Source organism: Ovis aries, chromosome 2, assembly GCF_016772045.2.
Source record: "Ovis aries strain OAR_USU_Benz2616 breed Rambouillet chromosome 2, ARS-UI_Ramb_v3.0, whole genome shotgun sequence".
NCBI lineage: Eukaryota > Metazoa > Chordata > Mammalia > Artiodactyla > Bovidae > Ovis > Ovis aries.
In genome coordinates, this window is record NC_056055.1 from 150,989,186 (window position 1) to 151,004,421 (window position 15,236).

The following is a 15,236-nucleotide window of genomic DNA, read 5'->3' on the forward strand; positions in this document are numbered from 1 at the left end:
ACTCAAACTCATGTCCATTGAGTCAGTGATGCCATCCAACCATCTCATCCTCTATCATCCCCTTCTGCTCCCACCTTCAATCTTTCCCAGCATCAGGGTCTTTTCAAATGAGTCAGTTCTTTGCATTGGGTAGCCAAAGTATTGGAGTTCCAGCTTCAGCATCAGTCCTTCCAAAGAATATTCAGGACCGATTTCCTTTAGGTTGGACTGGTTGGATCTCCATACAGTCCAAGGGACTCTCCAACACCACAGTTCAAAAGCATCAATTCTTTGGTGCTCAGCTTTCTTTTTAGTCCAACTCTCACAACTCTACAAGACTATTGGAAAAACAATACCTTTGACTAGATGGACTTTTGTTGGCGAAGTAATGTCTCTGCATTTTAATATGCTGTCTAGGTTGACCGTAAATTTTCTTCCAAGGAGCAAGCGTCTTTTAATTTCATGGCTGCAGTCACCATCTGCAGTGGTTTTGGAGCCCCCAAAATAAAGTCTCTCACTGTTTCCACTGTTTCCCTGTCTCTTTGCCATGAATGACTGAGCAACTTCACTTTCCATGCATTGGAGAAGGAAATGGCAACCCACTCCAGTGTTCTTGCCTGGAGAATCCCAGGGATGGGGGAGCCTGGTGGGCTGCTGTCTATGGGGTCACACAGAGTCGGACACGACTGAAGCGATTTATCAGCAGCAGCAGCAGCAGCAGCAGCAGCAGCAGCAGCAGCAGCAGCAGCAGCAGCAAAGGAACCAGATGCCATGATCTTAGTTTTCTGAATGTTGAGCTTTAAGCCAGCTTCTTATCTCTCCTCTTTCACTTGCATCGAGGTGTTGTTTAGTTCTTCTTTGCTTTCTGCCGTCAGGGTGGTGTCATCTGCATATCTGAGGTTATTGATATTTCTTCTGGCAATCTTGATTCCACCTTGTGCTTCATCCAGTCCAGCATTTCTCATGATATACTCTGCATATAAGTGAAATAAGCAGGGTGACAATATACAGCCTTGATGTCCTGCTTTCCCAATTTGGAACCAGTCTGTTATTCCATGTCCAGTTCTAACTGTTGCTTCTTGACAGATTTCTCAGGAGGCAGGTCAGGTGGTCTGGTATTCCCATTTGTTAAAGAATTTTCCACAGTTTGTTGTGATCCACACAATCAAAGGCTTTGGCATAATCAATAAGGCAGAAGTAGATGTTTTTCTGGAACTCTCTTGCTTTTTCGATGATCTGATGGATGATGGCAATTTGATCTCTGGTTCCTCTGCCTTTTCTAAACCCAGCTTGAACATCAGGAAGTTCACAGTTCACGTACTGTTGAAGCCTGGCTTGGAGAATTTTGAGCATTTCTTTGCTAGCATGTGAGATGAGTCCAATTGTGTGATAGTTTGAACCTTCATTGGCATTGCCTTTCTTTTGGATTGGAATGAAAACTGACCTTTTCCAGTCCTGTGGCCACTGCTGAGTTTTCCAAATTTGCTGGCATATTGAGTGCAGCACTTTCATAGCATCATCTTTTAGGATTTGAATTCCATTTGAATTACACCAGCTTTGTTTGTAGTGATGCTTCCTAAGGCTCATTTGATTTTGCTTTCCAGGATGTCTGGCTCTAGGTGAGTGATCACACCATCATGATTATCTGGGTCATGAAGACCGTTTTTGTACAGTTCTTCTGTGTATTCTTGCCACCTCTTCTTAATATCTTCTGCTTCTGTTAGGTCCATACCATTTCTGTCCTTTATTGTGCCCATCTTTGCATGAAATGTTCCCTTGGTATCTCTAATTTTCTTGAAGAGATCTCTAGTCTTTCCCATTCTGTTGTTTTCCTCTATTTCTTTGCACTGATGGCTGAGGAAGTCTTTCTTATCTCTCCTTGCTATTCTTTGGAACTCTGCATTCAGATGGGTATATATTTCCTTTTCTCCTTTGCCTTTCACTTCTCTTCTTTTCATAGCTATTTGTAAGGCCTCCTCAGACAACCATTTTGTCTTTTTGCATTTTTTTTTCCTTGGGGATGGTCTTGATCACTGCCTCCTGTACAATGTCATGAACCTCTGTCCATAGTTATTCAGGCACTCTATCAGATCTAATCCCTTGAATCTATTTGTCACTTCCACTGTATAATCGTAAGGGATTTAAGTTGTACCAGAATGGTCTAGTGGTTTTCCATACTTTCTTCAATTTAAGTCTGAATTTGGCAATAAGGAGTTCATAGTCTGAGGTACAGTCTGTTCCTGGTCTTGTTTTTGCTGACTGTTTAGAGCTTCTCCATTTTTGGCTGCAAAGAATATAATCAATCTGATTTCAGTGTTGACCATCTGATGATGTCCATGTGTAGAGTCTTCTCCTGTGTTGTTGGAGAGGGTGTTTGCTATGACCAGTGCATTATCTTGGCAAAACTCTATTAGCCTTTGCCCTGCTTCATTCTGTACTCCAAGGCCAAATTTGCCTGTTACTCCAGGTATTTCTTGACTTCCTACTTTTGCATTCCAGTCCTCTATAATGAAAAGGACATATTTTGGGGGTGTTAATTCTAGAAGGTCTTGTAGGTCATCATAGAACCTTTCAACTTCAGCTTCTTCAGCATTACTGGTCGGGGCATAGACTTGGATTACTGTGATATTGAACGGTTTGCCTTGGAAACGAACTGAGATCATTCTGTCATTTTGCATCCAAGTACTGCCTTTTGGACTTGTTTGTTGACTTAAAGTGAGTGAAGCTGATGTCAAAAGCCAGAATCTCCTAAAGCGGGGCAGGATTCACACACACACAGGTGAGAAGTGTTTTTGTATGGGTGATATCCCATGTTCTCTGAGGCCCAGGCCAGCGCCTGGATAGGTCAGCAGAGGGCAGCTCTCTGGCAGGGTGGAAGTTTCCTATAGAATCCCTCAACATGCCTTGCATCCTTTGTTCTCCTTCAACCCCCTTGCCAGTTGCACACTAATTAGGACTGTTTTCTTCCTCTCCAGTAAGGATTTCTTTAACCTACAGCAAAGATCCCCTTTGAATTGTCTGCCCTGCATTTGTAGATTAAAAAAAAAAAAATCCCATTAGGTGCTCTACGCCTGATTTCAGTGACCTGTTTTTCTGCTCACACCTCTCTGGTACTTTGCTGAAAGGGCTCCTTTCCCACACTCTTTCCCTCCAGCCTGGGCAGCACGGAGGTGGGTGAGGTGTTTATTTACACATCTCTTTGCATCATTAGATAAAAGGGATTACACACTTCTCTCTCCTGGGAACATGTTTAAACATGAGCCCGAGTTTTACTTCTCCACTTAGTTTCCTGTCAACACACACATAAATCAGCCCAATCACAGCTCATTCAAAAGGACTCTCCTATGTAGCGCTTTTCAAATATAAATTTTCTAGAGTTCTGTTTAACTTTTAGTAAGCTGTCAGCTTTTAAATAGACTGTGTATATAACTACAAAGAATTTTGTGCTAAAATCTTTAGTCTGAGAAACTACTATAAGTGGATGTTTTATAAGCTTTGAAATTTATAAATTGGATTTTTTCTCAACTCAGGAGACTGGTAATAATAATTAACTTTGATTCTAGGTGATAAAACTAAGTCTCAGAAGATGCTATCACTCACTTCTTCTGTGACTTTTTAAGTGTTTTCTTATTGGAATACATTTTACATATGATGAGATCTTATGTAAGATCTTATGTCTACATTTTGATGAGTTTTGCGAACTGCATACACCTGTGTAAGAGCCACCGAGCAAGATACATATCATTCCCATCATCTCCTAAAATTCTCTAGTCAATACCCCTTAGATATTGGTGCCCCAATAGGCAACACTAGTTCTGATTTCTGTCAACATAGATCATCTCTGCCTCTTCCTAAAACAGAATCATTCTGTATGTATGCTCTTTTGTGTCTGGTTTCTTTGGAGCATCATTTTGAGATTCACCCATGCTATTATCAGTATCTGTGGCTCATTCTTATTACTGCCTAGTATTCCATTACACAAGCGTATTCCAGTTTGTTCATCTACTCTCCTGTTGGAGATTTGGGTTGCTTACAGTTTTTGGCTATTATGAATAATGCAGTTATAAATAATTTTTTAAAATCTAAGTGAGAAGTAATGGCCAAATTTGCAAGTTTCTTTTCTTTACAATCTGGTGTGATCATGGAAGTAAAACCATCCAGTGTCTCCTCCAAAGGCACTGCTGAGGCTCCAAAGACATGGTTTACAAAGTTCTTTTAAGGGGAGTTCTCAGCTCAATCGAAATGATCACAAACATCAGAATGAATGATTAGGACTCATGTTTCCAAAAATGACTGGTTCATGTAACACCAGTGGTGGAAGACAGTGAATTTTGGTGGTACGTGGATATTTGTGTTTAGTAGTTAAATGTTTTTTATGCTTGCCTTTTATTTATGGTAAGTGATGACAGATTTTCCTTTATCCTGTGTGATTAAGTTCCCTTTGGCAAATTTAAGACTGAAGAAAAATTCTCAGGAAAGTCGTTCAATTGAAGCTCAAATTACTCAATTTTAAAAATACTAGCACTGTAGTTAAGGTAGACTGTGGTGCTAACTTACCTTGTCTTGGCCACTCACCCAGTGTGCTTCTGGATCTGTAAAATGAGCTATTAGTACAGGTTTCATCCATTTGCTGTGAGGGCTGAATGAGGTCTGTGATACTAGGAGAGCATCTTGAGTGCTGGATAAAGTGAATTTGCGGTGTTTCACGGTAAGAATCAGCAATCATGTGGATAACCAAACACTGGCCAGGAATTGATGACTGGAGGAATTATGTGAGGTCCTCATTTTTGATACTCATGAAGCATCCAAGGGCTTTCATAACTTTTTAAAAAGTACGCATAGGCAAAAAATATGTACACTGGCAAGAAGAAAAACCTCATTTCTGACATTTTAAATTTAAGATCTCAATTTTAACCTTAACCATGAAATTTTTGCACCTTTATGTCCCTGGATATGTTCCAGTGTCTCCTAGTTTATAGTCTATGGGAACTTGAATAGTATTTGTATCCTACTCTTGTGTGAAAATTATACAAACCTTAATTATGTTGAATTGGTTCACAGTGGTTTTCAGGTCTACTATATCCTTCTACTTTTCTGTATATTCATTCTATTAATTTTTGAGAACTTGATGTTGAAACTCCAACTAAAAATCTTAGCTACTTAAAAAATAATAATATGGCTTTCCTGTGGCTCAGATGATACAGAATCCGCCTGCAATATGGGAGATCCAGGTTCAATCCCTGGGTTGGGAAGATCCCCTGGAGAAGGGAATGGCACTCCACTATTCTTGCCTGGAGAATTCCATGGACAGAGGAGCCTGGTGGGCTATAGTCCATGGGTTGCAAAGAGTCGGACACGTCTAAGGGACTAGCACTTTCACTTTTGTAGTGGAACTATATGTAACTTAGTTCTATATTTTCCACGTCTCTTGTAAATGTGACTTCATAATTTCATAATTAAAGAAATTAAAAATTTCAACACTCCAAATCTTTATCACTATCTTCCAGGCAAGTTCTCCCCAACCCTAACTCCAACTGCTACATTTTCAGGTTCCAGGGCAGGAAACTGGTGAGGGGAATGGTGTGCAGGTCAAGTGGCTTGACCACACGCCACCATCAGCCAGGGAGCTTCTTGAGAACAAATGCCTGGACCCCACCTCCCGCGGTTGCCACTGGTCAGTGATGGGGGGGCCCTCTGATGTGTGGTTAGGGTGGAGATGCATGGGTCTAGCTCACCAACACTGGCTCAGTTCAGCACTAATTCTCCAGGACTTGGGAGCGGGGCAGTACGCTGACCACGGCTGAGTGGAAGTACAGCTCTTTTCAGGAGGTCTGAGTTCTGCCTGACATTTTAAGGGCAGCAACAGAAAGTTAGTTTCAGCAGAGCTTTTCTATTTCCATACCTTGAAGAGTGGGGTGGGGGTAGGGCTCAGCCCTTTGAACCACGACGTGGTTTTGTCTTTCAGGCTCCATCTGCAGGTTCTTTTTTCCTCTGTTATCAGGGAGGAGCCTGAGAGGGCACCTGACCTTCTGCCCAGTTATCACCCACAGGCTTCTTTCTGGTGCCATTACAAGGTCTGGCTGAGACCCAAGTGAAATCTTTGCAACCTAAATTTGGATCAGTTTTTGAAATGCTGCCTGTCAGATGGGGGTCCTGGTTCACCAAGCTACCCCAAATGATGATGAGGTCACTGAGAGCAGCAGTCACTGTCAAGTGAGCTCAGGCCAGCTGCAGAGTCCTTTACTCCTGACTTCCTGGGGGAGGGCTTTTAAGCCAGATGCATGGAAAGCAGGTTCAGCGAAGACAAGTGATTCAAAACTCACACAGACACCAGACATCTCCAAAGTCCTGAGGCCAGCTCCCTGGGGGAAATCCGGCAGCCTCTGCGATCGAAAAAGGGTGGTTTCCAGGGCACGTGAGGCTGGGGGCAGCTGGGCAGTCTGACTGTGGGACCTGACTCAGGTGTCATTTCAGAAAGGCTGCACTTCGGAAAGGTTCGCCATTGGTGGACATGAGGAAGATGGTGAAATGCTTGTGCTCAGTGGTGTCTGACTCTTTGCAACCCCATGGACTAGCCCACCAGGTTCCTCTGTCCGTGGATTTTCCCAGGCAGGAACACCTCAGACGGGTGCCATTTCCTTCTCCAGGGGAACTTCTTGACCCAGGGATCAAACCCATGTCTTTTACACCTCCTGCACTGGCAGGTTGGGTTCTTCACCACTGCAGCCACCTGGGAAGCTGGACATGAAGAAGCTTTTTGCTTATTTCTCTATTTTCATTTCACTTTGGAGCCCAATTCTTGAGCTGTAGTCCATTCAGCTAGGGAGAGAAAGCACTTTCCTCTTGGAACTCTCTACGTATACTCACAAATTTAAACACACAGGCCAGACTAGGTTTTTTTATAATCACATTTGCAGGATATACTGAGCTGAGTGAACTCCACTGGGTTTGACTTGCTGTATGGGTTGTTTTCCATGTAACACCCAGGGTGGAAACCACAAGACTTGGAAAGTTCTCAGACTTTGGGTCTTCAGGGATGGAGAAAGGCTAGGAAGGGACGCAGCTTGGTATTATGAGGACCCCTGCCTGCCATGCATGGTGGGGCTACCCTACCCTATCTCTAAGCCAGGAATTATTTTGTCTCAAGGGATTACTCAGCAAAATAATTATGTAGAATTTGTCTCAGCTTATTACATTGCTGCCAACCAGTAAGTGCCCAACCACTGTTCTTACGCAGTTACGGAGTTCTTAAAAAGATGCCAAAAGGAGTCTGCCAATTTAGTTAGGGCCAGGCTGCCAGACGTAATTTCTCTTCGGTGAAAAGTGGTGTTAAATATACAGCAGTCTGGAAAAAAAACATGATAAAATGATAATGGACATTAGATTAAAAACAGATCACAAGAAATAAAAACACTAAGATAGATAAGGAAGAGGAAAGTTCACAGTGTCATTCTGTGGAACAGTCCATTCCACAAAGTATATGAACTGTATGGAATTAGGAAAAGTCCAAAATAGATGGTTATATTTAAGCTGTTTCCTATATGCAATGAAATTCACATTTATTAATTTACTTTTCTGTGTCATACACAGAAAAAAAAAAACCAAAGAAAAAGAACAGGGAACAAATTTCCAAGGATGAAATTTCCACATTTATTTTTCTTTCATGTGCATAGAAAATGGCAGTGAAGTGTCCTATGAAAGAGGCAGGGAATGGGCATGGTGCTGCTATACCAGACTGGACTTTGTGCTTCAAAGGTACACTATTCATTTTGAAAACAAAGGATGTTGTAGTTTGTTTTAACTGCTAACAATTCCTTGGGTTTCCCATTTGTTTTTTAAGCTGTCAGTTTCTTCAAATCTCTTTTCAGATGACACACTGCGTTACAAGTGATGGCACTTAACCAATGTGGCATTTCCATATTTACATCAACAGAAGAAATTTACAAGACATCATAGCATACAATCTTGACAGTTAGTAATAGCAATAAAACACGAAGAGCATCCATTTTATTTATTTTTTTTCTGTACAAACTATCAGAACATAACTTATTCACATTAAAAAAATCATTTTTAATTTGATTTGACCTACACATCCCCTTCTCATTTCACCCATTTCTTAAACCTCTCATCACATCGCCCACACCTTCACCAGACTATAGAATCTACAAGTAATTAGATCTAACACCTAAGTATAGCTTAGAAAGTCCTTTCTCCCGAAGGTTGCCTCACTTCCCTGAAAATTCCTCAAAAAAGAAAAAAAGAATATGCTCTTCACTCATTCCTTTCATGTCACTTTCACATTTCATCAGCAAATCAGCAAGACGGACTTCTCATCTCAATCCAAACAAAGTTAGAAAGAAAGAGTTCCTCTCCCAAGTATCAGGATGCTACACCCACGAGTCTGGGGACCCTGGGTACTGTTCTGCTCTGTAAGAAGGTCGTTTAGTGGAATAAAAGTCCACATAATTCGTGGTTGATTTCAGTCCATACTGTGTCGAATAATCAGTAGAAGCTGGAAAGTGAACTCGATCATCAAAATAAGGATCTTCATAGCTATGAGGAGACTGCAAATACAATCTGTATGCATCAAAGTTCTTTCTGTTGGAGTCATCTTGACTATAATACAGCTGTTGATGCTGTTGGCAAAATGAGAAAGCAAATAAATCAAGGCAATTTTTGGAAGTACATGTTTAGGGAAAATTAATGTGGGCTTCCTGCTTTATATTTTTAAAGCAATATTCAGTGTTTGTGAATTTATCCTTGAACCTTTTTCTGGTGCACATTGTATGTTTACTAGTGGACTGGAAGGATTTTAAACTGTTTACAGGTGAGCTGGCAGTTGGCTCAAGTCCTGTCCTATGACTTCTAGAAGTTAGCAACTTCGGAGAACCCCAGAGAGCCCCTGCTACCTCCCTCCTTTCTAGAGGCCAAGTTCTGTGCTCTGCTTTGGAAGAGCCTGTGACCTGGGCATACCCGTTGAAAGATGGCCTTTATTTTTGCTTTGACACAGGGGTACAATTAGCACATCAAGAACCCAGTTAAAGGTTGGATTTTGGGGCTTTGGATTGCTGTATAATTGCAGAACCATCTTTGAAAACATTTATCTCAGAGATGAAGATTGAGCCCATTCCTCAGTTTTAAAAGAAATAGGTAGTCTGGTGAACAAGTCACACTTTGGAAACCCTGCTGTGCTTTTAAATGAATAAGCAATCTCCAGGCAGGAGAGCAGTAAAATTAGAAGAGATATGTGAGCAAATACAATTCAAAAGGAACAGACTTCCCCCAAGCCAGGGCTGATACTAACTTCACCTGTAAGGAAGCAAAGTGAAGCGCAGGTGGGCACCCACAGCCTGACCTCATTTCCTTTTGTGCTATCTTTGACTTCACATTGATTTCTTCACATGTTTGGAGAAAAACTGTAATGGTTCTAATGTCTGTCTTTCCTCCTGATTATGCCCAAATTCCACCCCTGTCCTGCCTGTAGCAAGATGTTACAAATTTACCACATCGGGATCAACACCATATTCTGGCACTAAAGGCATTCTAATATTATAAGGATTTCAGAGCTAAATTTTGCTTTTTAACTTAGAGTGATGATTCTGAGGTTATGTCTCCTAATGAAAAATCTATAGCAGAGATTATGAGTAACTTGAGAGGTTCTTCTTCCATCTACAGGGAAAAGATATGGAAGGAGGTCTGAGAGCATCCTTATCTGCAGGGCAGGTTACAGGCTCGTTTGGGAACCCCCCAATTGCTGTGTTAATGGAAGGTAAGAGGAGAGATCAGATGACCCAGGTGGACATGGCATCAGACAGGACCAAAATGAATTTTAGGCCCCCATGAAAGCAGAGCTTAAATGTTACAATCACTAGTCCCCTTTCTGCTGGGGAGTGGGGTCTACCCCTGTAGGGCTGAGTCCATTGTGACCTCTGAGCCTAAGACTCAAGTGTCTTCAAACCATGGAGGCCCGAATCAGAGGGAGCCATGAAGATGGAGAGAGAGACGGAGGTACAAAAAAAGAGAACAGTGAGGTGAGAGGACGAAGTATGCTTACTGATCTTTCCCCACCCAGAGAACAGAAGAGATTTTAGAGATTTAAAAAAAAAAAAAAAAAAAGGTGGGAAAAGGAAATTGTTGGGTAAAGAACCGGAGTTAAAGACTTCTCAGCTGGTTGCCATCAGTGGCATGGGGTTACCAATTTGGATATGCAAGGATAAGAGGCTACTGTATAAGTGATTTGCTTAAACCATGGATGAGCTTCCAAGGAACAGAGATCCCCTGGGACAGCTCCCCGGCCCCGCCGTGTGGGCCCAGCTCAGGTAAGTCAACCGGCGCGGACCCCTTACTGTGTTGATCCCTGCTAATCGGCCTTCTGTAAAAATGGTATTGCAAATTCACCTGTAGCCGTCTATTTTGTTCTCTTGCTGGTGAGGAATAGGAACTGATGTAAATTGGTGAAGGTTTGCTGGAGCCTGTAAGAAAATATTTTATGAAATTAAAACTAGTGCTCATTATCTGGTCCATTAGGTCATATGGACTCCCAGGGCTAGGGCTGGTGGTGTGCCCGACAGGCTCTGCCTTCCCGGCATGGCATAGCCCCAGACGGTTAGCGGCCTGGGTGCCCCGGATCAAGCCTGCTTGCTGCCTAACCCAGGGCTCTCAGGGGCTAATGAATATGGCAAAAAGAGGCTGTGTGTTTCACCAAAAAGCAATGCCAATGCACAGATCCAAAAAGGATTCCTTCTCAAACTCTGGTCTCTACGGGGAGCTCTTCCCACCTGTGCAGATGTCCGCTGGCTGGCTTTCTGAACAGCAGACACGCTCCTGGAGCCCAGGAACATGGCTTTTCCAGGGCTCTTGAGCTTTGCCCCCACCCTCAGATGGGGGAAGGGAAACATAGCAGAACAAGCTCCATGCCCTCAGAACAGCCTTGATTCAAAATCCTAGGTCCTGCAAGAAGCAGCTGGCTAAAAGGCCGGCCACCTGAAGGCACAGTCTTGTGTCTGCCATATTTGAGTATGTCTTAAAAAGAACCTGGTAACCAGATAGCTGTCTTCAAGAGTCCACAGAAGACTCTGATGATGTCACTGGTTACCCTACTAGTATTGTTAAGGCTAGCAAAGATTTTTATTTTAATGAGGAAAATGAAACATATTTGAGGCAAATTAGTTTATTGAAGCAAGCAAAGAAGATACAGAAGGGCGCGCATGCTAAGGAGGCGATCTTTAAAATAAAGCAGGCTGCTGCAAACCTGAAGCAACAATGCACTTCAGTTGGTATGTGCATTTCCTCTGCAAAGAGCTTGGTGTTTGAAATGTAGCATCTGCAATTTTCTGAGCTATTAATTGCCATAGTAACAACAGTCGATTAGTAAATAGTCCTGTGGAATCACAATTTTAAAGACAACAGCACAACTGAGACTGCTCCCCCAGCAGTTGTTAAATTGCCACCAGCTTTTATTTCTTTTTAATAAATAGTTTTTTTTTTTTTGAGAAAGGAGGGTTTCCCCCGCTTTTTGAAACCTCCAGAGGAGTTTCAATTTGCAAGATAGCTGAGAATGGAGATAATATGAAATCGTGGTAACCCTTCAGGTTGGCATTCTTTAAATAAATTATATGCACGGCTTTCTGAATAAGACATAAAAATAATACTGTGCAACATCACTTTTGTTATTCTTAAAAAATAAATAATCACTCTGAGGAGAATCACATTATATATTTTGTTATTCATTCAAACTTTTCCATGAAAATGCAAATGGAATTGACCCCCATCCGCAGGTTTGAATGTATGAGTCGGTCCAGGAGATTGGCCCTGCCGAGTGTCACAGAGCACAGGTTTCTGGAACACACAGGAGAGTGGGGAGGGGGCAGGACAAAGGGCCTGCGCTGCAGGGGAGCCGGAAATGCTTTCTCACTCGGATACAGTGCTCTTTTTATTTGTGGTCAGCAGACCAATGCCTCTGCTTGTTCTACTTAAAACAAGTGGGAAAGGCAACAGCCCCTGAAGCAGGAAGGAGATGGAGAGAGTGGACCATGGTTTGCTGCTGGGGGACCATCTCAAGGCAGGCAGAGGTTACCTCCCAGGCTGCCGTTCAAGTGCCTGGGGACACGCGGCTTTTCGAGATACTCTATCACACACCCGACTGGCATCTTACCAGGGTACAGGCCTCTGTGTGTGGCATCCCCTTGGCTACTGTAATACTGCATAGGTGGCTGGGTCCTATCGTATTCAGAGCGAGGGTCTCTGACTCCTAACAGTGCTGGTGAGGAAGAGGTGCTGCCGACTGAAGGGACAGGTGAGAGGAGGAGGGGGAGAGAGAGGAGAAGAAAGAGAAATCAGACTGTCAGTGTCTCTAGGAAGTCCTTTCTGGAAGAACAAAGGTCAATAATTAGACGCGGCCAGCACTAAAGTCAGCTCTTAGAGGTGCTGAGAGCTGGAGGGCAGCCAACTCCAGGTCCCTGGATGGTGGCCTGCAGACCGGCCACTGTGATGATCAGTGCTATCAACCCCAGAGATCGCTGGGGAGCTCAGCATGGTACAGGGGTCGTGCAGTTTCCCCACTGAGATGGCGGGTCTCAAGGACCTGCCTTTGGGACTAATGCAAGAGTTACGTTTGCTGTTTTGAGATCTCAGTTCAGTCACTTGTGACACACCCATCTATTATTCTTAATGCATAGCTCTTCAGTAAATAGATGTTTTATGGCATGTTTTGATTTCTAATGATTTCAAAAGTATCTGCATTTCTAAATGTGTTTGAATAAGAGTGCCTGGCCCATAAAATTTATAATTCCTTTTATGGTGATCAGCTGTCAGGGAAATTATAAGCTCAGTAAGCCCTGCTCATCAAGAAGCTCAGGATGCTGAGAAGCCCAGCTTCACCAAGGTCCAGCTTTTTTATCCAGCTGGAGCCAAATGTTTCATAACAACATATCTACCCTTGGGTATCCTGTGGGACATTTTCGCACAGAAGGAAAACACTGTACATCTTCTTTTTCTCATTAAGGAGTCATCTTGCTTGTACTGAAGTCTTACAATTAAGAGTGGTCACTTATTCACTGGATCCACTAGGGAGCAGCAGCCCCCAGACCTGCCACTGGTGGTTTCGCATGCACTGATGCTTTCAGAGGGAGACTGATAGCAAAATACCTTCCCGAGAAAATATTTTGAGCATGGGCTTTGTCTATGTGCTTCTCATCCTACTTTCTAGAAGGCAGGTAGACATCCCCACCTGCCTCCCACTATTATCAAGATGTCAGCAAGATATGAGATGTGCCCATAAGCAGATATCACACTAACCCTGAGGGATGGATGATCAGCCCTCAGAATAACTGGAGAAACAAGTGTGGATTATATCCTGCCTTCAAATGGAACTCAGAAAGGGACCTCGGAACTTGGATGGGGCTCGTCAGCACTGTCCAGTGTGGATATCTGAGTCCTCAAAACAAGTTCATTGCTTACCGACTATGTCCTAATTTGTCTGAAATTACTCTTTTGCCTGTACACATGCCTTTCGTTAAGCAGCCAGCTCTCCCACTTGCCCTGGTACCACTCTTTCCAAGTTCCCTAAAGAGTCCTGAGCATTTTAATAAAGCAGGATGGTCTCAGGCTATACCTGGGAGCCCAGCAAGAATGTGTCAAAACCCAAGCAGAGGTCTTTTTGAAGGAAAACAACTCATAATTTAAAAACTAAGATATAAATATATATCACTGCAGTAGGCAGAGATAATTTTTAAAAATTCTTGGTATAAGTGAAGACATCTAATTACGCGACAAGAACCCCCAGTCGTATATTAGTCTTTTGGGCCACATTTGTCCACAAGAGAAATAAGACTGCCAGCAGGAACACAATTGAATACAACAGATAATATTTATATGTCAGAAGGGGAGATTTAAAGCCAAATAAAAGATGTTTATTACTTTTCCTGTTTCATTTAGTTAAGAATTAAATTTACAGGGCTGAATCAACTTGGTGGTAATATTCTGTTCTTACATGTAAAAAAAAAAATTATGTTGGGTCTCAAAACATTCTTTCTACCAAATTAAACACCACTAATAAGTAGGTAGCGTGGTTGCCAAGACTCCCAACTTACAAAATCATAGGGAATCCCGGTAAAGCCACCTATAAGGCCTGCCTATGAGCTGTGGATGCTGGGGTCTGGGTGCAGCCAGCAAACAGAGGTTTAACTGGTAAGAAGTAAGATACAGGGGGAGATCATGGCTCTCCCAGGGTCTAAAGGACTCTAATAGTTTTCATCAAGAAAATTAAAAAAAATCACTTTGGAAGAGATTTCAGACTTATGGCCAGCAGGCAGACAAGGGCAACCATTTTCAGGCACAAGCTAGTGGTTCTTAAAGTGTGTTCCTCCGCTCTCCTATATCCACATCACCAGGTCGGCTTATGAAGTGCAGGTTCCCAGGCCCCTTGGCAAAACTAGTGAAGCAGAAGCTTGGGGTACCAGATGCTATGGAGGAGGCTGGGCCACTTTTGTGTACCCTAGTTGGTGTAAACTTGCATAAACAAGTTTAACACGGAAGGAGGAGAGTGGGCCTGCTGTTTATAATAACATGTAATTCCTGAAGAAGGCTTTCAGTTTGAAGAGCAAACTCTCCTTCCCTCAGTGTTTGGAGGTGACAGACTCAATCAGTGTGCATGCTCAGTCTCCTCTGGACGGGAAACAACATCCTGCCCCACGTTCTCACCTAGGAGGGGTGTTTACCCACTGACCTGACTGAATGACAGGTGACATCTGTTGGTTGGTGGTAGACAAGGAAGGATGTGATTTGAACCGGTCTCGCTCTAACGTTGACACAGGTGTAATAAAATGGTTCTGATTCCACCCATCCTGTGGAGTTAAAAGAGAAAAAGAAACCTCTCAAAATGAAAAATGACATTTCATGATAATAAATGATCACAACTGCGCTCTGATGAATGCTAATTATTCTAGAGCTATTCTCGTAAGTTACCTTTTTATAAATGCTCCGGAGGTCCCGATATTGCCATAATGTATTCAAGACCTGGGCTGCTGCCTTCACCACTTTCAGAGATGATCTAGGGAAAGAGTGGGCATGTTAATGAACGTGGGCAGCACCGCCCCAGGCTCCACTTGAGAGACTCTGGCAACAAAGCAGAGGCCATGAGGCTTCCTCTCCAAGGACCAGGGCGGGGAGGAGGCTGCTGCTAGCAACCACCACCAAGGTGTGAGGAGCCCCTGGGAGTCTGTCAAGTTCAGGGCTGGCCAGATGTGGCAGGGACCAAT

General features: G+C 43.0%; 1 protein-coding gene across 31 annotated transcripts in view; it reads right to left on the reverse strand.

Annotated features, from left to right (window-relative positions):
• Window positions 1-7,605: 7,605 nt before the first annotated feature.
• PKP4 (plakophilin 4) overlaps window positions 7,606-15,236 on the reverse strand; it is a 259,580-nt gene continuing 251,949 nt past the window's right edge. For 19 of the 31 annotated variants that reach the window (XM_060409893.1, XM_060409889.1, XM_012136474.5 and 16 more), the window contains 5 exons: window positions 14,944-15,028; window positions 14,705-14,822; window positions 12,134-12,262; window positions 10,378-10,451; window positions 7,606-8,615 (listed from right to left, as the gene is read on the reverse strand). In XM_060409893.1, the coding sequence (XP_060265876.1) occupies window positions 8,367-8,615; window positions 10,378-10,451; window positions 12,134-12,262; window positions 14,705-14,822; window positions 14,944-15,028 (655 nt within the window). In that variant the 3' untranslated portion in view covers window positions 7,606-8,366. The remainder of the gene's footprint in view (window positions 8,616-10,377; window positions 10,452-12,133; window positions 12,263-14,704; window positions 14,823-14,943; window positions 15,029-15,236) is intronic. The other 12 variants (XM_060409898.1, XM_060409897.1, XM_060409895.1 and 9 more) reach the window with 3 other exon arrangements.